The following is a 26,339-nucleotide window of genomic DNA, read 5'->3' as shown; positions in this document are numbered from 1 at the left end:
ATGGCTGAAGCCAGCGTCGCTCGCCGTGGGACCGCCCTGCCGTGCTTGTATTTTTAGGGCCGCTTTGTGCGCACTGCATGAGTGGACACGCCGTGCCCTTCGGCGTGGCGGTCAGCGAGAACGACAGCGGGGCCGGCCGGCCGAGTGGCGGCGCTGTCGAGGGTGCGGTGCTGATGGGTAGCAGAGATGCTTACGCGCGCGCTACTGCGAATGGTTTGCCGCCGTTATGTGGCCTAATGGTCGGTCAGTCCAGCGTGGCGTAATTAACGGCCCTCAAAATGGGGTGTTGTTTTGCGTTGCCAAATTCAAGGGGCTTGGATGAACTTCGTCATCTTTACAGACAGGTGCGAGCCACTTTAAGCTCTACAAAACGTCAGCTCGGTTTAGTGGCTCAAAAGTGTGCATTTCTCTGCTTGGACCCCAGAAATTGTGAGAATAATGCTAGTTTCTACCTCGGAACATTTAAACAGTCTCGCAGCCCCGAAACGGTGAATGTTTTCCGAAAGAAAAAAAAGTGGGGAGGCACCTGCTGAAGGCATTGGCTGTTTTCGATAAACACCCAATTTCACTATTTAATTTTAGTGAAAAGTGCCCCTTCATAATTTCGGAGGTGGGCTCATCGACTCCTGTCTCCCTTCACCCTCTTTTGGATACGGGCCTGCTTTTAAGCAATACTGAAATATTATTCTGTGACATGTTGTCTGCGCAGGAATCGTGCAATGTATATACCTCTCTTATCCACCATAAGGGGACAAACTTTTGTCAGTCATGAGAGTATAATTCACTATTCACATATGCTCTTACACTTATCTCCAACAATGTGGTGTTCTGACAGCTTCTGTTAAAGCAATATCTTACGACAAACCTAGTCACTTTAATGGGGCGAACAATGCAGACGGTGGAGAGGAGGCCGGACGACGTGGGTATTTTCTTTTTAGTTTGTTTGCTGTTGCACATGCAGGTTCTTTGCTATGCTTTTCCTGCAATATATATAAGCTCGGCTGAACGTTTCTTTGCAAATTTTTGCCTGCAAGTGCTGAATTACACCATCAACGCATACAAGAAAGTATACTTCATTGATAGCTTCAGCGCGAGCCTTCGGAACAGGTCCGTGTGGTTCGTAGTCACAATAATTGTACACCTGTACAAAGATACTGCATCTGTCTCAATGCCGAATGTGGCAAACTCTTACTGTTTATGGTAAGTATGGGGAAGAAAGGGCTGGGGGTCTTTTTTATTTTTTTTCCTTATAGTATATTGCCCACTGTTTTGCGATTTTTAAGTGGAATGGTGGGAGGGAGGAGTGAATTGATAGTCCACAAAATGTTTGAAGTCACAGTGTTTTATGTTTACTGATGAGAACAAAAACAGTCACGTTTGACTGTATTTTCTGAGCACAACCACACTGCGCAGCCATCCAGTTCTGCGCGTATCAAACTATTTTCGGGAAGGAACTGCAAGATTGCTGTTAGGGCACTGTTTGGACCATGTGTTTAATTTATTACAAGCATTTATGCACGAACTAGTACACCACGTGACCGACTACATGTGCTCTTTTGTTATCGGTTTGTCTCATGACAACCGTCATACTTCCACGCAGGGCCTGACGCCGACGCTGGTATTAGCCGTGCTGTCGTCCGCCGTGGGATCCGCTTTCCAGCATGGCTACCACCTGGGAGTCGTCAACTCACCACAGGAGGTACTTATTGCAGAACCGCAGAAATATTTTTTCGGCAACTGGCCATGGTTCGTAGCGTCGGCTACCGGAAAAGGCAAATGAGGAAAACAGTGAAACATGCACCAGCGGAAGTGATCCACTCATGTATACCATGCCCAAGAATCCTCGACCACAATGCACGATACCTTTCAATCAACGATAGTATATGGAGAGCAAGGGCACACACAAGATTTTTCTTGCCTTAGGGGGGAGGCAGGAGGGGGGTGCGCTCGACGATCATTAATGTATAGGGGTGAGTGCATTTGTATGCGCGCGTGCACGTGAAATCGTAAAACATGTAATATCATAAAATTCCGGGATGGCGGGTTGGGGAGGGCGGTACTTCACCTCTCCCTTCTTGTTAAGCCAATAGCAGAGCTATCCGTATTTCCTTCGTAATCATTTTCTCAAGATTGTGGGTAGTACATCTGCAAAAAGGACAAATGGTGCACTATAATGAAAATGGTCAATGCTTCCACGATGATCAGTCACATTTTAGCCCATTGTAGCTTGTATATGAAAGCCAGATAGGAGTGAAATACAGCCAAGTGTTTCCTCGTTAACTGAAAGATACAGCCCATGATACAGCAATCAAATCGATATAAATCCTCCACAACGCCAAGCATGTCTGAAGCTTAGAAGGCACACTCGAGAACCCTTTGCGAAAATCTAGGGATTATGGCAACCGATCCGATGATCGCGGGATCGAATCTCGGCTGCGGCGGCAGTATTTCGAAAGAGGTGAATTGCTAGAAGCCCGTGTGCCTAGATTTACGCGCACGTTGGAGAACCTCAGGTGGTCGAAATCTCTGTAGCTTTCCCCTATGGTGTCTTCCATCATAGTGTCGTAGTTTTGGGACGGCAAACACCGGTATTTAATACTATTTAAAAGGCGCGCTCATCTTGCTGATTACTGTAACGAATTAGAGAAGACAGCCCTTCAATATTGGTCATTTTCTTTCCTGTAACACTGTTTATTTTCCATACATACATACATACATACATACATACATACATACATACATACATACATACATACATACATACATACATACATACATACATACATACATACATACATACATACATACATACATACATACATACATACATACATACATACATACATACATACATACATACATACATACATACATACATACATACATACATACATACATACATACATACATACATACATACATACATACATACTGCACCCCACCATGAGTTTTGAGTAAAGAAGACTTATTGAAAGTGTACGAGAAAACTGAGGGAGCTACACGAGTAGTGAATGTCAATGAAACAGTTTTGGTGAAGTGTATACTCATTTGCCAGGCATTGCACTATGAGAAAAAGGGGGAAACGCGTCATTAAGAACAGCGTGGTCTTCAGTAGACTTAATGGTGTGGTAAAGAAAGCAGCTATCGGCATATAGACGCATCTTAGTGGTTATGTGTCGCAGTGAGTCATTAATGTAAAGTAGAAAGAAAACAGGGCCAAGGACTGTACCCTGTGGCACGCCTGAGGATACATTAAAAGCGGGGGAGTCAGAATCATTGTATATTGCACATATTGGGAGCGATCTGTCAGAAAACTGACAATCCAGTCTACTAGTTTAGGATTACTTAGAATGAGGCTTAGCTTAGATAGTAGTTTATGGTGCACGGCATTGCGAAAGCTTTGGACAGATCTATAAAAGGTCTGGTGCTTTAGCGATGTCATGGATGAATTCCACTTAGTGAGTTACGGCGCTAACACCACGACGAAAACCATATGCTGTCAGTAGCGTAGTATACTACGGGGTTCCAAGTAATCCATCATGCATATGTTTGTAAACTACGTGTTAGAGTAGCTTACACAAGCGACTCGGAAGTCAAAAAAATCGACTGGTAATTAGTTAACATCTGTTGGTTACCTGATTTGTGCAATTGCAGAACTTAAGCCCGTCGACACGAATATACGCAGTTTCTAAACATCTGTTAAAAATGGTTGTAAGGTATTAACGGATAGTGCCAAGGGAGTAACGGACAAGGAAAGCATCGCCAATATTGTCAGGACCACGGGACTCCTTAGTATACCCTGTGTGGGAACTTGCAGCCTCACCCTGCGATTGACGCGTCCTCGCAGGTGCTGGAGACGTTCATCAACGAAACGCTGGCGGAGCGCTACGGCGAGCCGACTCCGCGCAGCGCGGTGACGCTGGTGTTCAGCGTGTTCGTGGCCGTGTTCTGCGTAGGCGGCATGCTGGGAGGCCTGCTCACGGCCGTGGTGGCCGACCGGTTCGGCCGCAAGGGCGGCCTCATGCTCAACAGCGGCCTGGTGTTCGCCGCTGCCGCGCTGCTCACGCTGGCCAGAGGGGCCGCCTCGTGCGAGCTGCTCGTCGTGGGACGACTGGTCGCCGGCGTCAACGCCGGTAAGTGCCATCTGTAGTAGCGATGGGCCTTGTGAATTAAGGCACGGCTATCGCGGAGTTCCACTTGTGCGAACCACATATGAAAACCCAAGTGCTATAGCATACTTCATTCCCAGTCTGCTTAACAGACATGCACAGGCCGTAGAAATTATACGGAAATCATTGTACTCGTACTCTTTCTCCCTCTCTCTCTCAAAAAAATAACCTACCTGCTCTCCAGTCCTTAAGATTAATAGGTTTTGTATGCATATTGTTACGAGGCAGTGGGCATGGCTGCGCCGTCGTAGACGCAGCGACGAAGAAGAAGGGGATTCGGTGCGCGAGATCCTAGCAGCCCTGGGGCGTCACACCTACCTGTAAATATTGCAAGTGCGCTCGTTTCTCTCTTCCGTGTGTTTTTAATCCCCGCAACAATATGCTGCTTAATTATCTATATTTGTAGTTTTATAGCTTTCCTTTATTATTGCAATACTATGCACTGTGTCTCTATATATTAACAATGTATAATGTTATTTCTGTTTGTCCATGCTATGAGTGTGTATTCGAGTGCTATAGGATCCCGTAAGGTATATAGAGCGCATCTGCTTTTTTTTTCTTATATCTAAGATATTATTTTTCTGTCTGAAATTAAGAGCTGGATTAAATATGCAGCAGCCACTAAAAACCGCACTTGAGAACTTTGTAAAATGAAAGCACCATGCTTGAGCCATCGTTATTTGTATAGATATGTCGTGGTATTGGGAATCTCTATTTATTTTTATTACGATTCTTATGTCAAGCATTGTTTGTGGAGAAATCATGCGTTTTTTATACTGTCGTCAGTAGTTTCTGCGTATAGGGTGACAGTCGCGCAACACAAAACACGTCATCCAAACCATTATGCTTTCAGCACAGTATTCAACAATTCAGGCCTGTTTCTTGTGGTTTAGAAAGGAATAATTACGCAATGAGTTAGTGTTAGACCTTTCTTTTTATATTTACCACACTTTACTGCCACACAAATTCGTAACTAGTGGAAAACAGTGATGTGAAAATAAGCAGGCCAACTATTTAATTCGATTAAAAAGGTGATACCAGCGTGCGTATAAGCAACGGACGCCGAAGAAGCCTGATGCAATGCTCCGAACGACTGCCAGGATGCACTGTTCATGTGGAGTTGCTGCTTCACATCTTAAGAGTTAGGGTCATGCATGCGGACTGATTTTGCACAATTGGACAGATTTCAGCATGGTGGTTTATTTTATACGTCACCCTGAACCGTAACATCGTCTTTTACTCCCACGCTGCCCGAATAGACAGGCGTTCATCAAATTCTTGAGTGCATGAAACATCGCTTTGGTTTATAGACAGTATGGTACAGCATGGTGATTTCTCCCTGCATGAAATGAGCAGGCATTTATTTTTCCGTTGGCTAAGAAACCATCTCGTGCAGCTTTCTCCACCAGGCATTCCCCAATCTGTCACGCTATCGTCACCTAACTGCCCCTTTTTTATGTGCTGTCCTCTATCATTTTGGTAGAGGGCGGAGCTTTGCGGTATGATACGGAGCAACCTCCATTGCCAGAAAAAAAGCATTTTAGATTGAAACGCGGGCGAAGACCTGACCACGGCGTTTTGCGACTTTCCAGCGAGGGCAAAGGTGCACGCGCCGTGGCACCATGAAAAAATACGGGTTCCTGTGCCTTGACACCACAGCTTGCACAGAAAGCGAGCTGTGGAGAATGTCCTGAAAACTAGACTCTTCTGGGAGACTCCACGAGCTGTTCGCGCAGCATCCTCGAAGCACTTATCTTTGGTGCCTTGACACCTCTTCAGCTTCAATCAAGAAGGCGCACTATCTCAGTAGCAGAGTGGTACTTCGCACTGGGCTTTGGTTCATTTATCGACGCTTTTCTTGGGAACGGCCCATGCCTATCCGGCCACTCAATCTGCTGTGTGGGCACGTAAGAAGTAGAAACGGGCCTTACCTCTGCCCTTTGTATACGGTGTGCTCTGACCACTACTCGCTAAAATAATGTATACAGTGGTCACGATATGCTCACCCAAGAATTGGCTTTTTTTAGCGAAAAATAAAAGTCATTGTCTATTGTGTTAATAGTAGTAATGATATAGTAAGGCCGCGCGCGGTTTTTTTTCTTTTTACTTTTATTTCATTCGGTTTTCGCCCACAAAGCCTGTCAGGAATGCTCAGCGCAAGCTGCGCCTCATTGTTCGAGAAAGTTCGCGTTTATTGTAGATCGTTCTGTTGAGATTGCGCGCAAACGCGAACACTCGAGATTATTCCAAAGCTTGCGCGACGACCAGTGATAAGGCTGGAATATTCGATGGCATATGTATAAATGCCCACACGCTTCGCAATTTGTCAGTTGATCGACAGCCGACACACTAATCGCCGCTATCAGTGTCACTGTGTATCGCTGTAATCTGACTTTCCATTTACTGGACACAAGTTTGGCCAAAAAAGTTTCATTTTGAACGAGTCCTCCCTGTCTTCGTCAGCGTAACGACCCTGTGACAATAATATCTGGGGTCTAACGTCACAAAGACAGGATATGATTATGAGAGACGCCGTATATAGTGGAGGGCTCCGGATATTTCGACCATCTGATGTTCGTCGTACAATACACGGGTCTCTACCTTTCACATTAAACGAAATGCGACCATTAAATGAAATGCTGCCGCGGTGGTCGCATTTATACGTATATGACAAAAAATGGACTACGCACGCACGCACGCACGCACACACGCACACACACACACACACACGCACACACACACGCGCGCGCACACACACACACACACGCACACACACGCACACGCACACGCACACACACACACACACACACACACACACACACACACACACACACACACACACACACACACACACACACACCAAGCGAATTTGCGTTTAGAAGTTTAGCATTATGACGGCATGTGCTGCACGGATCGAAGCCGTCATTTTGTACGTACCATATATAGTTTCAGCCATTGCACATCGTTCAGTCTTGATGCCAAGCTGAACAAATGTCAAGCTAAGAACTAAAAAGAAGCAACATGTATGACAATGCCACTGTGAACATGACTTTTCTCAAGACGAGCTTAGTTGCTCAGTTGCAGGTGGTGGGATCGATTGCCGGCTGTCGCGGCCGCATTTCGATGGAGAAGAAGAAGCTTGAGGCTATAGCGTATACTATAGACGTAGGTTTACGTTGAAGACCACCAGCTGGTCATAATTTGCGGATTTTCCGGATACGGCGTCTCTCACAAATACATCGTGGTTTTGGAACATTAAATTCTGACTGCTATTATGATTAGGCGTGCCGTGGCGCCGTAGAAACACGCGACCATAGCAGACAGCGATGTGCGTACGCGAAGAAGCGTTCATTCTCGCGTCGTGTCGTTCAAGCTGCGCGATGGTTTTCGCAAATCCCATCGTCATTCGTGAGCACTCAAGAGTTATCTGCTGCCTCGTTTACGGAGCCCTTAAGAGGAGACCACCGATAAGATTGCCCACGTGGCAAGCGGGACGTTTCTCGGACGTCCCAAGCGTGTCCGGCTTGACTCGCTCGCGCATTGTTGGCAAGAGAAAACGAGCTGACAACATCACCGCAAGCCAGGAACTGCGTGGAGACATCAACATAGATCGCGGGTTTCGAGCTCCGCCACGGTTGCGGGTCCTAAGCCTGGCCTTTGATTTCGCTCCTTGGCAATGACCAAGGTGGGATCTTGGCTGACGCGACTGAATCTCAGATCATGACACACGACACCAACTGGCGAGAAAGCGACGAAAGAATCAGCCTAGTACGCTGCAGACACCGTCCAACATAATCTTCACCTCAGGTGAAGGTCGAGATAACGGACGTTAAGTGCGCAATAAGATAACAGACCAGCACGCGTCGGCGCAGCTGCAATACGCTTCAACTCTTCTTTGACGGTACATTTTCGTCATGCGTTTTTTTTTTTTTGTTTAAGATATAAACCAAGTCACGCGATCAGCACAAGCGGGCAAGGGGTTCCCCATTTAGGAGAAGGGGGATTTAAAGTTTCCCCGCAGTGATTTCCTCCTCTCTCATTGGTCAAGTGCGAAAAATAAAAGGAGCTTAATTGGATGCCACAATTAAAATGACGTGATGACGCGCTCCTCGCACAGGGCTTCTATTGGTCCTCGGCATTCCGGGGTAAAGGTGGCAAGTAGTGTTTGAATGCGAGAATGCGACATCTGCTGTCCTTGGCTGCCATTGTCGTGAAAAAAAAAAAAATGTCTACCCATAACCCAGCGCATCAAAAAAAAAAAAAGTGACGTGAAAGTGATGACTGAGTAAATGCGCAGGCAAATGGCGCCCGCTTTTGATAATATAGTGGACTGCGGCTGGGTGTTGCATATACGTGGCGATACTTATGCAAGATTGGACAGGAGCGAAATCCTAACTGCAATTTGTGTCACACGCCAGAGACTATTACTCACATCCTGAGCGTGTGCCCTCTATATGCAGTCGAAAGACAATCTCTTAAGCACCTCACAGATGACCTAGACTGCCGACCCAAGTTCGGAAGAGAAACTTTTGGGTGGTTGGGAACGTGTGGATCGTGCCTAACGCAGCTTGAAGGGCCTGCTCTCATTTCAAAGCAAGACAAGTTTACATTCCCGTCTTCAGAGCATCTGCTAATGTAGAGACTTTTGTGCGTGCCTCACACCCAACGAGACATTGTGTGCAGCGACTCATTGTTGTTTGTATCACAATCACCCCTCATCACGCCCTCATTTTTCTCTTTTTTTCCCATTTCCCCTTACCGCCGTGGAGAGTAGTAGGCTAGAAACCCGGTTTCCAGGCCAACCACCACCACCTTCTTCTTCTTCTTCTTCTTCTTCTTCTTCTTCTTCTTCTTCTTCTTCTTCTTCTTCTTCTGCCACCCCCCCCCTCCCTTTGCTGCCCCATGTGCGATTGCCCATGGCGATCAGCACCCTGCAAGCAAGCGAACACGGATGTGCATAAATATTTGTCTGCATGAATGACGTCGCTGTATAGCCTTTCCAAGAGTCGTTCCTTTACACTCAATGCTAGAACCTGTTCATGTTCTAAATAAATATCACATGAACAATGATGAAAAAGAACGCTTCTTTTAAAGTTACGATGATATTGCTTACAGGGTTGATCCTAATGATAATGATGACCATGGTATGCAAATACTTCAGCAACGCTATACAAGGTGAAGAACGAGCAGGTCTGGAATCATGGTGCTGGGACACGCCACAATGAAATCATTGCGAATAATACGTGGCTTTCAAAACCAGTTCACGCGGGCATCCAATTCCATTCATCCGACGTCCTTATCACTGACACTGCTCGAGTTCCGCATTAAGTCGAGCTGATAATGGCTTTTCCCACGGTGCACAGAGTTTGTTCCACTGCGGTATCAAACGCATGAAAGGGATAGTGAAGACCATCGCCAGTATAAATGCCACGTAGACATGAAATATGAAAGGGTCGGTGGACGACTGCATGCGAACAAAAAAGAGGGCTACGGGCTGATAGACAATTCGATGGTTTGTTCATCAGTCAGTCGATAAGTTGAATAAGTGACTGAAATAAATATTGCAATATGGTGCAAATTAGTGAGTTATTCAACACTTGTAACGTATATTACGGAAATGTAGCTAAATGCTGGTGTGCCTCTAAAGACGTTACAGCTCTAGACAAGGAGCTCATGTGTGCCATAATATTGCGGGTCGGTATGCAGTGTTGGGACAAAAGGTGGACAAAAAAAAAAAACTTCAGGTCAAACCACTACCCTACATACAAGTACCACAGAACGCTGCATTTCCGATGGAGGCGGAAATGTCGTAGGCCCGTGTGCTCAGATTTGGGTGCACGTTAAAGAACCCCAGGTGGTCAAAATTTCCGGAGCTCTCCACTACGGCGTCTCTCATAATCATGTGGTGGTTTTGGGACGTTAAACCCCACAAATCAATCAATTAATCAATCAAGTACCACAAAACGATAGTAATAATGACGTAATATAAGGGAACAGATCGGTTCCAACGTCGGGGGTGGGGGGGGGGGGGAAGGAAGCTCGCACAGGCCAGTTGACACCAATAAACAGTACTATTTTCCCGCCCTGCACCTGGAGGATAAAGGGAATTCTGCAGAACTATTTGTCTTCGAATAGGTTGCTCATTCGACAAGTTTTGTAAGAAATGACTGTCTAAACACGTATACAGCGGGAAGTGGCATAGCAGATGGTCTACATGTTGTGTGTGGCAGCATCGGTCACAACAAGAAAGAGAGAGAGAATAAATTGAGAGAAAGACAGGGGGATCAATCAGAATCGTAGCATCCGCTTTGCTACCCTGCACTAAAGGGAAGTGGAAGAAAGATGAAAAGGAAAGCGGAGAGAAATAATCGATGCCCCTATATATGACAAAAACTTGTTTCTGACCCGAGTGCGTTATTCGCTGTGATTATGGGAGGATAGTGTGAGAGTATATAGTGTTTACTAACAGCTGTTGATGTGAATAAATGACACTTGCTGGCAAATTTTATCCGAAGAATGCAAGTAATCGTGTCCTTATAGGCACCAAACGACGGTTTGACTGCACTAAGCAAAGAGCAGTAAGTGATCGGCTTGTGAAGAGCTGACGCAGACAATGCCAATGTTCCGCAGGTCTCACAGCGGGGCTGGCCCCCATGTACCTGACCGAGATATCACCGGTGCGCTACCGGGGCGCGGCTGGCACAATATACCAGCTCGTGCTCACGCTATCCATCCTGCTGGCACAGCTGCTCGGCATCCCGCAGATCCTGGGAAACGACGAGCTGTGGCCGTATTTATTCGGCAAGTGTTCACTCGTTGCATTATTCTAGTTAAAGTCCCATGTGGTGTAATATTTACTTTAATGTACGTAGATGTAATTGTTATTACGGGCGAAGCTCCTTAGGGCGTGGGCTGTGCGTCCCCTGTAGCCTGTATGTAGCCACCTCTAGTTTAGTTCTTGCAGTGTTCACTAGATGGCGGTACCGTCCCATGTATTCACGTACCGTCCCATGTATTCCCATGTACCGTCCCAGTGTTCACTAGATGGCGGTACCGTCCTATGTACCGTCCCATGAGTCCAGTTCAGGCTGTCAAGGTGGATGGACGTGTTTTTTGAGCGCTCCGGATCGACTGCGCAGATAAGTGTTTTTGCATGTTTTGAGCTTGTCATTATAATTATAAGGCAGCGCTTGAAATCTTCGTAGTACTTATTTTATGGTACGGCTTTTTCGGGGGCCAGACACCAGGTGTTTATTAGTTAGTGCGGGTGTGTTTGTGTTTGAAATTTTTTTTTGTTTTTTTTTTGTTGTTTTTTTGCCACCCCGTGGGGGAGGTGCGCGTACATTGAACACGCAAATTTTTGTAGTAGAGCTTAGACTTTCCTTTTTTTTTCTTCGAAGTGCAGGGCTCGTGTTTAGTAGTTATTGAGTATAGGGACAATTGGTGTAAGAAAGGTATGGTTGAAAAGACTGTTAAGTGTTCAGGATGTGGAGTGGGTTTGAAAGTGGACCCAAGCGTAGAAGCGGATGGAGAAGAGGCTGAAGCGAAGTGTAGGCAATGTGAGGTCGAGGAAAAAATGGAGAAAATGATGGTTGCCCAGAGTGAACTGCTGAAGAGAATCGCCGAGCTCGAGACTGCGGTGGCGACAGAGCAAGAGAAAACGAGGGCAATGGGAGAAAGACTGAAGTCCGCCGAGGAAGCGCTAGCGAAGCTGAACAAAGAAGCGACCTACCGAGAGAACAGTAGGTAACTGGCAACCAGAACGGTGGAGTAGGAAAAGCAAGCAAGTTTGGAAAAAACAGGTTTAGCCGGTTCAACTGTCGCAAGGCCCAGCTTCAGCGAGGTAGTGGTGGGGCAGGGAGGGAACAAAGCAGCCGGTGTCACAGGTGCAAGTCGCCCCCAGGTGCAGAACGCTCCAGCTGAATAGTCACAGCATGTGATAATAGCCGGGGACTCGAATTTAAATCGATGCACAGAAGCCATCAAAGAGAGGGTAAGAGGTGACAAGAGGGTTGCGGTAGGGGCATTCCCAGGACGCAAGCTGGAAGCAGTCATGAGGCAAGCGAGCGCAAAGCTCAAAACGACAGCTGATAGACGAAACCTCGTGATAATTTCAGGCGGTTTAAACGATGTCCTCAATGAAGATGCAGAAGGACTTGCAGCCACACTGGCGAAAGGCGTCGATGACATGCGCGCCACTTCTCCTAAGGTACAGGTAGTTATATGCACGATACCGGAGGTACCGGTGCGTGATAGCAACCTGCAAAGAGCGGTGGTCAATGCAAACCAAGAGATATGGCGGATGAGTCGAGAGAAAGGCTTTGAGGTGGTGGAAATAAACAGAGAGGTGCATAGGTGGGGGGTTTCAACGAGACAGAATTCACTTCGATGGGCGGCTAGGTCATGAGGTGGGTTGGTGACTTGCAGGACGCGCAGTAGCTTTTTTGGGGGGCAAGCGAGCCCTTCGGGGTGCAGGATAGCTAGTAACGAGGAAAACAACCAGGGAGACTCTTCGACAGGTGGTATGGACAGATACGATTCCAAAGTGGCACCAATATCTAAGATAGGTAGAGTCCGGGGCATAAATAGACGGAGCCACGAGCGCCGAGCCAATTCAGACATAGGGTATATTAAAATGCAGGGTGGTAGGAACAGGCTGAAGTGGGAAGAGATAGAAGAACAGCTAAAGGAAGAGAGACCGATGGTATACGGTTTTGTAGAAACACATCTCAGGGACATGGAACAACCTCCGAACAATCCGGACTTCGCGTGGGAATATTGTAATAGAACAGAAGGCAGCAGAAAGGGGGGTGGTATTGGGGCATTCACTCATAAAAGTACAGACTGGCAAAGGGTCAAGCAGGAGTGCAAGGAACATTTATGGCCAAAAGGGAAAGTGGCAGGTCAAATGACACTCCTTGGTTTCGTGTACTTGTGGACGGGAGCAAAGGCCAGAGAGGAAAACCAGGCAATGGTAGAGTGTATATCAAAGGACATTCAGGAGTTAGGAGGAGAGTGCGAGATAATTATACTAGGAGACATGAATGCGCACATAGAAGATATAGATGGGTATATCGACCCGACAGGCAAAATGATCATGGATCTGTGTGAAAGGCTTGATTTGATCATTTGCAACAGTACCGAGAAGTATGAAGGGCAAATAACATGGGAGGTAGGAAGGCTTCAGTCGACGATAGATTATGCACTGATGTCACATAGGATGTATGATAAGCTCAGGAGAATGCACATAGATGAAGGTGGCTCCAGAAGTCTGGGTAGCGATCACAAACGTATCAAGCTAAGTTTTGGAAGAGCAGTGAAAGTGGGAAGGAGACAAGATGAGCAACTACAGGAAAATTTTTATCCAGAAAGGCAAATTGAAATAGCCACTAAACAAATTGAGAAAGTAATCACGGAGGATAATAAGACAGTGTGGACATACACGAATCTAATTAGGCTCTTTGAGCTAGAGCTTGCTAAGACGCGTGACAGATCACCCCGGAAAAGAAGACACAAACCCAAAAGTTGGTGGGATGAGGAAGTTAAGAGAGCCATAGCAAAACGTCAGGAAGCCTCTAGGGAACACAGACATGCTAAGCAGCGGGGTGAACCGACAGATGATGTTGAAAGAAAATGGGCAACCTTTCTAAGCTGTAGAAGGGATGCATCCCTTCTGATCAATGAAAAGATTAGAAGGAAGGGAGCTCAGTGGCTGGCAGAAGTACATAAAAAAGATAGAAAGGCAGCTGCGAAATTTTGGAACCATCTAAACTCCCTAAGAAATGAGACGAGCCTAGAGCAGTGTTTTATAACTACAGCCCAAGGTGCTAGGCTAGAAGGGGACGAAGCTATTGAATATATAAGAACAAGGGTGACAGAAAAATTTCAACAAAGAGGTACTTTATGCACCACAATAGACAAGGACGAATCAAGTAGTGCAATGGCTCCATTTTCACAACAAGAGTGGGAAAGGGCTGAGAAAAGGGTTCCTGGTAGTACATCAACAGGCCCAGATGGCATTCCAATTAGGCTGATAAAGACATTAGGTCCGAAGTCTAAGCAGGCTTTGAGAGAGGCAGTGAGCAAAATAATAATCGATGGTGAAGTTCCCAATGGATGGAAACTTAGCAGGATGAGCATGATCTATAAAGGAAAGGGGGACAAAGCTGACATAAACAACTACCGTCCTATAACAGTGACATAAGTGGTCTACAGGCTGGCGATGCAAATTATAAAGGAAAGACTGCAGGCGTGGATAGAGGATGAGGGGGTGCTGGGGGAACTGCAGAATGGGTTTCGAAAACACAGGAGGTTGGAAGACAATCTGTTCTCACTGACGCAGTGCATCGAAATAGCAGAAAAGGAACACAGGTCCCTGTGGCTAGCATTTTTGGATATCAAGGGAGCGTACGATAGCGTGGTTCAAGAGGAATTGTGGGGAATACTGGACACACTAGGCGTGGAACATGTAGTCACTAATCTTTTAAAGGGTATCTATAAAGGTAACAAGGTAGTTATAAAGTGGGAAAAACAGGTATCCAAGCCTGCAGAGGTAAAACGGGGGCTTAGGCAGGGGTGCCCCCTGTCACCCTTATTATTCATGATGTACCTACAAGGATTAGAGGCAAAATTAGAGGGAAGTGGACTGGGCTTCAACCTCTCTTTAGTCAAACAAGGAAAACTTATTGATCAGGCACTACCAGCATTAATGTACGCAGATTATATAGTGCTAATGGCCAACAACAAGGAAGATTTGCAGAGATTGATGGACATCTGCGGTAATGAGGGAGATAGGTTAGATTTTAGATTCAGTAAGGAAAAATCAGCAGTCATGATTTTCAATGACAACGAAGGTAGTGAGCTTAGAATACAGGAGGTCATGCTAGAGATAACAGATAAATACAAATATCTGGGCGTATACATGGATAAGCAATGGGACCGACTATCTGAGGGAACACGAAATATACGTGACGACTAAAGGTAACAGGAATGCAGCAGTCATGAAAAATAGGGCACTGTGGAATTACAATAGGTATGATGTTGTGAGAGGAATATGGAAAGGGGTCATGGTTCCTGGGCTGACGTTCGGCAATGCGGTCTTGTGCATGAGATCAGAAGTTCAAGCAAGATTAGAAATTAAGCAACGTGGAATAGGTAGGCTTGCTTTAGGAGCTCACGGGAATACACCAAATCAGGGAGTACAAGGTGATATGGGATGGACATCATTTGAGGGCAGGGAAGCTAGCAGCAAGATAAAATTTGAGAAACGATTGAGAGAAATGGGGGAAGAGCGCTGGGCTAGGAAGGTTTTCAGCTACTTGTACATGAAGAATGTCGAGACAAAATGGAGGAAGCGAACCAGGAAGTTGACTGGTAAATACTTAGAAAACAGCAGGTGGCCAAACCAAAAAGAACTATCGGTTAAGAAGAAAGTGAAGGAAACGGAGACTGACATGTGGAGAATGGGCATGATTAAGAAGTCCGCACTAGAGATCTATTGAACGTTTAAGCAGGAAATTGCCAAGGAAAGGATCTATGATAATACTCGGGGTAGTTCTCTACTGTTTGAGGCCAGGACGGGAGTACTGCGAACCAAGACATATCGGGCCAAATACGAAGGGGTAGACACAGTATGCAGTGCGTGTGGAGAGGAAGAAGAAACTGCCGAACACTTGATAATGTTCTGTAAAGGGCTTCACCCTATAGTTCAGGATGATGGCGCAGAGTTTTTCAAAGCACTGGGGTTTAGGGACCGGGAGGGCAAAATAAACTTTAAGCGGGTAGACTTAACCAGAAGGAGGTTATCTGATTGGTGGCTAAAGTCAAGACACGAGTGAAAATTAAACTCTTCACTGCAAAGTACGAATCCTCAAACTCACTTTTTAAGGAAAAAAAAATAAATATAGTTTCTGGTTCATTAGGTATTACGGCTTAGTGGCGCTAGCCACCGCCCGATCTAAAGGGTACAGCCATATCCATCCATCCATCCATCCATCCATGTAGCCACCTTTAGTTTAGTTCTTGCAGTGCTCACTAGATGGCGACGTCGTCGTCTGCAAAGCCTTGTAGAATGAAGCGTGCGTTGTTTCGTTCGATGCGCGCGCGCGCATTGTGTGTGTGTGTGTGTGTGTGTGTGTGTGTGTGCGTGTGTGTGTGTGTGTGCGTGTGTGTGTGTGCGCGTGTGTGTGTGTGTGTGCGTGCGTGCGTGTGTGTGTGCGTGTGTGTGTGTGTGTGTGCGTGCGTGTGTGTGTGTGTGCGTGCGTGCGTGTGTGTGTGTGTGTGTGTGTGTGTGTGTGTGTGTGTGTGTGTGTGTGTGTGTGTGTGTGTGTGTGTGTGTGTTTGTGCGCGCACAGGGGATGCCACAGGGGATGCGAGATGGGAAAGGGCGGTACTTGGAGTGTTCACTAGATGGACGCACAAACGGATGGACGGACAGACAGACTAGCAGACGGACGGAAGGATGGATAGATGCGCGGACGTACGGTCGGATTGACAAACGAACAGACAGACAGAAGGATGGATGGACGGACGCACGGACGGACGCATGGACAGATGGACGCACGGATGGTCGCACGGACGGGCTGGCGGATGCTTCGCCCCACTCATCATCATTTACTCCGTGGATATGCTGTGATTTTTTTTCTCACTTATTTCAGCTGAAACAAACACGCACACTGGGAGGGGTGGGGGGTCATAGGTTCTTAGGCTGCTATCCCGTGTATTCACAGGGCAGCGTGGCCTGGGAACGTTTAAACCCCTCCCCCTGTACTTCGTGTCATCACGTGGTATAGACAGTACCAATTCAATTGCCACGTACAAACATAACTAAAGATAGAATGATAATATCAGTTGTAAACGCTAATGTTTTTACGTCAGTCACGTGATGTATTTGCGGGCTCACAAGCTACGGCTGGCTGCGCACGCGCCAACAGCAGTGATATGTGCTTGCATATTGCATAGACTACCGCTATGAGCGTTCTTTTGTTCTGTGCTCTTGGGCTGAGGCTAGAGTGTGCACTTTGATAATATAATGCCTACTACCCTAACTACCCTGCGCCCCGTATCATGCTACAACAAGCGAGTGCCCGGCAAACCTCTTTCGATTCCTTCGACACGGTAGTATTCCACCTGCGTGGTGGTACACTTTGGCCGTGGTACTTAAATTTGTTGCAGATTCTTGCCACATTAGGAAAGCAGTAGGCTTAAAACATGCCCTAAACACATGTCAAACTCGTGCGCAGACGATTCGTACTCCGTCTGTTTATTTTTTTTTTTTGCACAAACACCATTCAGGGCTGACAGCAGACCTATTCATTGGTGGTTGTCTCGGGCAAGTGTTCTGTATAGCATTCGGAATATACGTAGGCCTTAACAGCCCCGTCTTGGTCCTAAAGCATAAGATTTATAATCGACAGAAAAAATACTGGAGATCATAGGCTTGGTCCCGAAGACGAAAGGTAGCCCCCCCCCCCCCCGCCTCTTCTCGATCATTTAAGGGGGCGTGGTGAAGTCTGCCTCATGTGTTTCCTCAGTTACACCAGTCCCGTTATTTTTGAGAGCAGCGTTATGTGCACGATGGTTTCTCATGTGAGAAGCACCTGAACGCTTTATATTGTTTTATTCTTGATTCATTTTGAAGCACCTTCCACTTGTATAACAAAAAAAAGGGGGGGGGGGTGGCTGCTATGAAACTTAACACTCACACACCCACCCCTAATGGGGAACCCTGCACATGCCTATGCTGCAGTGTGGAGTGCAAACCCACGTCGGTATCATAGTAGCTATGGCTTTGTGCTGCTCAGACTGCATGCACTCATGGTATGGCTATAAAAGCAACGGGTTTGCCTCGGCCACGGCGGCAGAATTTCGATTAGGTAAGATGCCAGAGCACTCGTGTGTATAACTTTACGCACTCATAAAGAAACCTAGATGGTAAAAAATAATGGAGCCTTTCCCCCCTAATCGTGCTGCCTTACAGTCAGATCATGGCTTTTTGAACCAATTGCGGTGTAGTAGTTTCGTGTTACTCGTGTATACCCCGTTGCACGCTCAAGGCTAACGCATATCTCACATGCTGAGGAAGTCGTGGTCGCGTGCGATGCTAAGGTATCATCGCTCATGTCGGTGATTAGCCGACAGCAGACGTGCGTATCTACATTGCGTAAGTACATGCTGTCTGAAAAACAGGCGGCGATAAAGATGCCTCCTCAAGGACTTGGCTTAAACGAAAACAACTACTCGGAAATGTTTTGGCAATGCCCAAGAGACTCGTTCTCGCAATGCGCGCTTTCTCGGGTTACCCTCACGTGAAGAATCGCTATTTTGGTATGACATTTCGCAGCGATACCAAAAACAAGAAAAGTACAGGAAATACACATGTAAGGCTATATGAAAGCTTCATATTAATTAACAATCATAAAATTGACTATTCACGCTCACACACACAAAATTGACAGAACACTCAAGCATTGGATGGAGACGCTGAAATATTTATAGTTTATTTGTTTGCTTCCTTTGCGTTTCTTTGTTAAGCTGATTTGTTTTACTTGATTTCTTTTTTGATCAGAAAGCGACGTCGGACATCGCGTACTTCCCCAACTGCTTAATGTGGGTAGAAGCAGCATAAAACTGACATGGGCTTCATAATCAAACCATGACGCCGGTCTCTGATCATCTGCTTTCTTGTTCGCAGCGCTCACTGTGGTGCCATCGGTGCTGATGGTAGTGTCGCTGCCTTTCTGCCCGGAGTCGCCCAAGTACCTGCTTCTTGTGAGGGGGAGGCCCAAGCAAGCTGAGGAGGGTGAGACGCCTCAGAACCCACCGGTGCCTGCGCGATAAAAAAAAAATGACCTGCACGCGACGTCATATACACAAAGCATGACTATACCACATGGCAGCTTAGATTATGTCAAGGCAGTGTGATCACGAGCCGGCTAATCTGATTCAGTTAGATAATAACGTCACTGGAACGTTATTGGGTCACTCTGCTTTAATAACGAAGAACCCAGCATGTGATGTACTGATAACACTGTCGTGATATCACAAAGTTTGCGTTCCACCATGTTAGTGCTACAACTGAGTTATCTCACTGACGTCAATGCAACGTTTTTCTTGATTTGTTTTCTTCCGAAGGAAGCAGCGAGAAAAATTGCCACGCTAAGCTAAGCCTTAATTGTATTATTTATTATAAATATTTCTTTTGTGTCGCTCGTGTTTTTGCATATTAGATGAAAATTGCTCAATTTCTTTCTTTTCAAATGTATTTCTCTATGGTACTTAGTAATTCGGTTAGAAATTTCTCCTTGTTGCATTTTTATATATTTTTTAATATTGGTACTGCAAATTGGTGATGACTGTAATGTGTTATTTTAAAACGTATGTGTCGACATCTTTTATACTTGTTGAATTTGAATTTTGTGTCCCCTCATTCAAAAGCAGAATGAAATTTGTATCTTTCGTTCCACTTCACCTGAGCAAATGTATGGGTGGAGGGACCTTGGTCAGGCAGAAATGATCTGCCTTTAGTCCCTTCAACCTAGGCAATCATTGTTTTTGTCTGATTAAACAGTGAATGAATGAAAAAAAGTTCATAATCGTGATGTATCACAAAGACACAAAACAGAAACACGCTAGGCAGAGTGTTCTCTGCCTAACTGTCACCTGCCGGGTGTCGCTTGCACGCCTGCGCGCTTGGAGCAGTATATATTCTGTATATCATCATTGTTAAATTAAAGTTTTAAGTAGCGCCTGTGGTTCGCCTATACGTGTCTCTGTTTTGTATCATTGCACTACACCATGATTATGAGTAAGAGCCAATTAGCCCAACACGTCATTCTACACTAAGCTTATCGTGAGTGTCTTAGTTTCCCCAGTCATAGCTTAGCAGGTGAAGGAGCCCCTCTGCTAAGCTTCGAAGGTGCTAATTCGATTCGCCGTCATGGCAGTCGCATTTAGATGGGCGCGAACAGCAAGATGACCTTGGCACCAACAGTTAGGTGCTGTGCACTAAAGTACCACAGGTGTTCAAAACTGGTCTGCCCTTACGGCGTGCCTCGTAATCACATCGATATTTTGGCACATAAAGCCACAAATATGAACAAGTTATTTACTTTAAACAGATCTAATATTTCGATCTCATACTGTCACGAGTTTGTCAAATAAGCAACGCTGTCCTAACTTTAATATTTTACTTAAAGTAATAGTGGTCAAGATCTTTTATTTTTCGACAAAAGAAGGCGTTTTGAAAAAGGTAGAAAGTGAGCAGGGTTAAATTCGTAGGAAAAGTAATGTGCTGTTATTAGTAGGAAATAGACGGCGGAATCATTATATATTCATATTTTAAGTAAACAAAATAACTACGTAAAGGTTATTGTGCCTGTGTTGCTAGGACAATAGTATGTAACATCGAATAAGTAATTATATGTGGGGTTTAACATCCTAAGTCCGCCATATGATAAGAGAGACGCCGTAATGGAGGGCTCCGAAAATTTCGACCACCTGGGGTTTTTCAACGCGCACCCAAATCTGAACACATGGGCCTACAGCATTTCCGCCTCTATCGAAAATGCAGCTGCAGCATCCGGAATTTGATCCCGCGACCTGCGGGTCAGCAGCCGAGTACCTTAGCCACTAGACCGCTGCGCAGGGGCAACATCAAATAAATAATTAGGAAGTTGACGTCAATCGAAGCTACAGCGAAACATTGACTGTTTCTTGTTTCACTTCTCGACAGCTCTTGTCCGGCTCCGTGGTACACGTGACGTGGACAAGGAGATGGCAGTCATGAAGAACGAAGCCGAAGCTGCCGAATTCGTGCCAAAGGTGAGTCTCGCTACCTATTCGCACCTTTCGCATTAGCTCCAGAGGCCGAATATTCTGCGTATTGATCTTGAAGATGATTTGCAATTTCTGGTGCATTGCACGCATCAACTTTTGAGGAAAGAGGTTTCGAGAAGACGTCGTGGGGGCCAGTAGAAGGAAAATAATAAACGAAAAGTGGGAAAAAAATTGCAAGGGCGAAGGCACTGTTCTGGTACCAACGCCACGCATTTCAACTTGAAGCCACGACTTCACCTGGCCAAGCGCAACTGAAGCAACGAGTAGCGCGAACACTGTGTGTTACATCATTAATAAGACACTAACAAACCGCGTTGTGCTAACGTCAGCCGTTCAAGTCAAGTCATGGCCTCAACGTAAATGGCGGGCTTGAGTGCAAGCAGAACTGTTTTAACACGCGTGTTCCCACGGGAAGGCAAAACCGGTGTGTTGATTGCGCTTTCTGAGCGTAGCTTTTACAGCTCACAGATTTTGACATCGCAAGCGAAAAGTCTGGGCCAGCGAGCTCACTGAAGTGCGCCGGCCAGATACGTGCTTGTGTGTGCCGTTTTTTGGTAAATGATGCTCGCCTCTCGATCGTGGACTCGTCGTCGATCAACCGTTTCTGACACGGCAGTTTGATCTGTTATCGACGCCCCTTGTCGTTCCTCGTCTACACGTTTCATTGTTGCCTGGATATTGACTCATGACCGCCATTCTTTCCTGTAGCAATTGAAGTGCGGCGCAGCTAAACCCTTGCGCAGATTGCTGTCATGAAGAAAGGAAAGAGTAACGAGGGAATATTGCGCATTGGTAAAAAAAGAGAAAGAAGTACAAAAAAAAAGAATGAAAGAAATTTAGAGTGTCAGGCAGACACACGCCACGCTTCGCTTGCCTCCATTTTCCGGTGGGGCAAATGCTCGTAAATTTTTTTTAATGATTCTCGTAACATGGTTGGTTAGCCATACTATCTAGCCACTATAGCCATACTGTGCGCTTGTCTCTGTGTCTTCTCATCAATAAGACAGTGCTCACAGGGATGTGATACATTATCTTAAGTGTAAATTGATGAATTTCCTCATCACATGCTGACTTTTCATGAACGTCAAATGTTTTCCGTTCTCAGGTGACTCTGCCAGAGATGATTCGCAACGCGTCACTTCGAGCGCCACTTATCGTCTCCTTAATGGTGATGCTGGCACAGCAGCTGTCCGGCATAAACGCGGTGAGTCTTACGACGCTCATTGTTTGTCTACACAAGCCGTTACGTATACCGAGTCTCCGAGATCAATATTCCATTACCAAAAAAGCCACGAAACGTTCGGTATTTACCTGGATTGGGTTACCTAACTTTTTTATTAATGATTGATGCATTTCAAAGGAGATGTTGGTCCCGCTGCCGCAACGGGCTACTGCTCTTTCCATCATACACATAACGAAAACCACAATAGAAGATAATAATAACAGTAATAAATGTTTGAGTTTAACGTCCCAAAACTAAGGTATTATTATGAGGGACGTCACAGTGGAGGGCTCCGGAAATTTAGACCACATGTGGGGTTTAACGTGCGCCTAAGTGTACGGGCCTCAAGGATTTTCGCCTCTACTGAAAATGTGGCCGCCACGGCTGAGATTCGATACCGCGACTTTCGGGTCTGTGGTCGAGTACCTCAACCACTAGAACACCGTGGCCTGTAACAGTAAGGAATTGAATATATATAACAGCACAGGCAACCGCCTCAAACCCTGCCAAGTTCGGAACATTTGTATATAAGAGTACTGAAGGGACACTTGAGTTTTTGATGCATTTTATCCCGTTTATCTAATATTTAAGGTATAACTGAAAAAAAGGGTAGTGCGTTGAGCACCAAGTTTTTCTTTCCTGGGTATACACAGTCATATAACACCAACAGGTAATGGTGTGAAGGAACTCATATGGGGTGTTGTCTCGTTTTCAATTAAAGTGAGATCATTTCGATATGGAAAAAAATTAACTCAAGTTGACGGAAAAGAAATAAAGGTACAACTCGCGGCAAGTAGGAGCTGTACTCACAAAGTTCGCAGTGTGATGCGAAGGTTCTACTTCATTGCGCATTGCATATAAGACCCTAAATTAACATCTACCAGTCGAAAAACTCCGCCCTTAGTTATGGCCGTTGCATTGCCACATATCATTCACGCGCTGATTACAAAACACAGAATGAACACTTTCTTCGAGTAAAATATTTTCCCTTCTTTACGCTTTCATTTATTCAGTGTTTCGTGGTAAGGCAAGTGCTGAGTATCGTAAGCCTTTGTTTTCGCCTTCGTGCAGTGAGAAGCAATGTATCCGGACATGTGAACGGCGCTTGTGCGAAAGAAACGTGCGACTATACTATGACTGCGCCACGCTTGAAATGTGTGTTTAGAGAACAGCAGGCTAGTTTAGACTTTACGACGTTCGCAGTCATCCTCGCATCAGACCTCGATGTACTGCGGAGTGCAACAACCTAGACACTGATATATTTACAGGGTGCCCCAGCTATCTTCAACCAGAGTTTAAAAATATGCCAACACACGCAACGAAGACGCGACCAAATGCATGTTGCTGACCGTTGCTTTGAGTGAGTCAGGCTATTCTTTGTGTTCTGATTTATAGCCTAATTAGGTCACCTTTATTAACTAACTTTTTAAGCTACGAAAACGGGCTGGACATTACAATGATAAAGTTGGTGATCGGTTTGCAAAGCGTCTGAATAGACGGTTTCGAGCTTTGTCTGTGTTAATTTTTAGTGTTTTTATACTAAATGCTAATGTCCGCGAAATGCAAAAAATACCACGTGGCAATCCCGCGGAAAGTTCTGCGGACGAACGACGCATTCGCTCGATTGTGCTGTCTCGACAGGGCCGCTACGATGGTGGTGGCTTTGCGATGAACACGTTTCGCTTTCGACTACAAAAGTGATAACCGCTACGCGTGACTGCTTACCGCAGTCATTATTAGACCGGTGCGAAGGAAACGTATCACTCGTAAGCGGAACGTTGGGGAGCACCAGAATCACGGAGCGCGTGTACACATGCCATGGGTTTGTCACGTGGTATTTTTTTTTTCATTTCGCGGGCATTTGTAGTTAGAAAAAAACACTAATGATATACAGATATAAACTTCGAAACTGTCTCACGCGACGTTTTGCAAACCAATCTACAAGTTTCTAATTCGAATTTTTCACCCATCTGCGTTCCTTCAAACGTTAGATAAAAGGATCTAAATAAACAATCGACCAGAACACAACAAAATTGTCTGATTCACTCCAGACAACGGTCAGCAACATGTATTTTGTCGCGTCGTAATTGCGCGTGTCGGCATATTTTTAAACTCTGGCTAACGATGGCCAGGCCTCCCTGTATGACCCGCTTGATAGGGAGCATTGTGGGTTACTGCGGTGTGCTCCCTTTGATGATGACGTTTGTCGATCGACACGGTGCCTTTTTGGTTATTGAGAGTCTCGACTGCAGGCCATCTTCTTCTCGACGGACATATTCAAGACAGCCGGTCTGTCTGTTGAAGGAGCTCTGCGTGCTACGCTCGGCCTAGGCCTCGTCAACGTCCTCATGACGCTGGTCTCCATGGTCGTCGTGGAGCGTGCGGGCCGCCGGACACTGCTGCTCACTGGCCTCGCTGGCATGGCGATATGCACCGTCGTGCTCACCATCACGCTAGCACTCAAGGTGAAACGCTTGTAATCATGCCCAAACAAAGATATTTTCCTTGATCTGCAGGGTGATAGATTAGTTATTTGTTGGAAGGGTTCAATATAGGCTGGCTATCTGCATTTTTGTTTTGTGTTCCATACACACTCTAATGGTATGCAAAGTAATTACAAGGTTTTTATGTGCCAAAGACTCTATATTACTATGATGTTTGTCGTATAATTCCTGATCAATGTGGACCACTTGGTGTTCTTTAGACTGAGTCCACATAAACCGAAGTGCATGGACGTTCTCGCATTCTGAGCATAGTAATTTGACTACGGCTGTTTGTCGTTTTAGCACGGTCTCTTTATAAGGTGAACTTCCTTGCAGCAATGTATTGCTCTTCACATTTTTATGCGATGAAGTTTATCGGGTATTTGTGACTATCTTGTGAGCACACATGTGAGACAACTAGTGCGCTCTACGGAAAAGGAAACTAAGTAATGTTCTTTCAACGCTACCCAATGAGCGCACCTCTTGATCAGCGAATTTTCGAACATTTTCGTGCATCATTCTGCGTACGTGACCGAACAAGGTGTCACTTATTGGCTGCAATGTCGCACGGGCCATTGCGTTTGGTAAGAAGGATATGCTTATTCGGTACTCCTAGAGGTTCTTACATCTTGTTTGGTTATCTGGACTTTATTTCTTTATTGTAGCACTTCTTTTGCATTCACATCTTTGATTTTTCCATTTCATTTCAAAATAGATAATCTTCAATTTAATAAGCCATGCATGCAGCACTGACATCTTCACATTACATGTCCCTCTGTGTACTACTTTCACAGGACCATGCTACGTGGGTGTCCTACATCAGTATTGCGGGTCTTGCCATGTTCGTCATCACATTTGCTGTTGGTCCAGGTACGCATACTGACACGATTGATTTAGTAGCTCGGCTTCTGCCAAATATTTGGTTTTAAAAGTTAAGAGGATTGAGACCACGACATCGTTGAGAAACGTCTGCACACTTAAGACATATATTTGCTTAATTCTTAGAAATTTTTAAGCACTGCTTCCCGTGAACTTGGTACCATGCTGGATGCAATCCGCACACAATATTATTGAGTGAATTCAGGGTACTTATAATGTAGTCTAGAGCTTTATTCGCCACGGGATTAGCGCCATAGCGTTAAAGAAGTTTCTCATAAATTTCGGCATCGGAATCGGTGTTGGTGTCTACGTTGGCGTATTTGGTTTTCACGTGAAACGTTACCATCTTGTCCGTGATCGAAAAAGACACCGAGAAATATTTAGTAAAGATTTTGGCGTTTGAGTGGGGACCGAACTCAGGCCGTTTGCGTGGAAAACAGGTGTCCCAGTGGGCCCTATAGAGCCCCGAGATTAGTTGAAGCTTTTTTGTAAGAAAACACCATGGGAATGTCATGTAGTTAATAAGGTCAACTTAATGCATCACATATTACGTGGCAGCAACAAGAGCTCAACTTGAGCGTCAGGAATGAGTGCTGACAATAAAGTCCTGTCCTTGTTGTTTCTTCCTCGCGCTTTCGTTCTTGGGTAAAAAAAAAAGTGAATTGAGCAACGAAGGGTTGTCTTAAAAGCCCACCCATTACAGAGCGCCCAGACATATTTAATCATAATCAGTAGCAGAACCATGAATAA

The 26,339-nt window shown here is 45.6% G+C and overlaps 1 protein-coding gene across 2 annotated transcripts in view; it reads left to right on the top strand.

Moving 5' to 3' along the window:
• Positions 1 to 26,339, top strand: part of LOC119183095 (solute carrier family 2, facilitated glucose transporter member 1) — a 42,255-nt gene that overhangs the window by 10,193 nt on the left and 5,723 nt on the right. For both annotated transcript variants that reach the window (XM_037433568.2, XM_075888829.1), the window contains exons 2-9: positions 1,601 to 1,699; positions 3,848 to 4,133; positions 10,800 to 10,970; positions 18,862 to 18,969; positions 20,902 to 20,990; positions 22,111 to 22,209; positions 24,480 to 24,692; positions 25,505 to 25,580. In XM_037433568.2, coding sequence (XP_037289465.2) covers positions 1,601 to 1,699; positions 3,848 to 4,133; positions 10,800 to 10,970; positions 18,862 to 18,969; positions 20,902 to 20,990; positions 22,111 to 22,209; positions 24,480 to 24,692; positions 25,505 to 25,580 — 1,141 coding nt within the window. The remainder of the gene's footprint in view (positions 1 to 1,600; positions 1,700 to 3,847; positions 4,134 to 10,799; positions 10,971 to 18,861; positions 18,970 to 20,901; positions 20,991 to 22,110; positions 22,210 to 24,479; positions 24,693 to 25,504; positions 25,581 to 26,339) is intronic.

This window comes from Rhipicephalus microplus, chromosome 3 (assembly GCF_043290135.1).
Source record: "Rhipicephalus microplus isolate Deutch F79 chromosome 3, USDA_Rmic, whole genome shotgun sequence".
Taxonomy (NCBI): domain Eukaryota; kingdom Metazoa; phylum Arthropoda; class Arachnida; order Ixodida; family Ixodidae; genus Rhipicephalus; species Rhipicephalus microplus.
The sequence above is the reverse complement of the archived record's forward strand: the minus strand, read 5'-3'. Positions and strand labels throughout refer to the sequence as shown.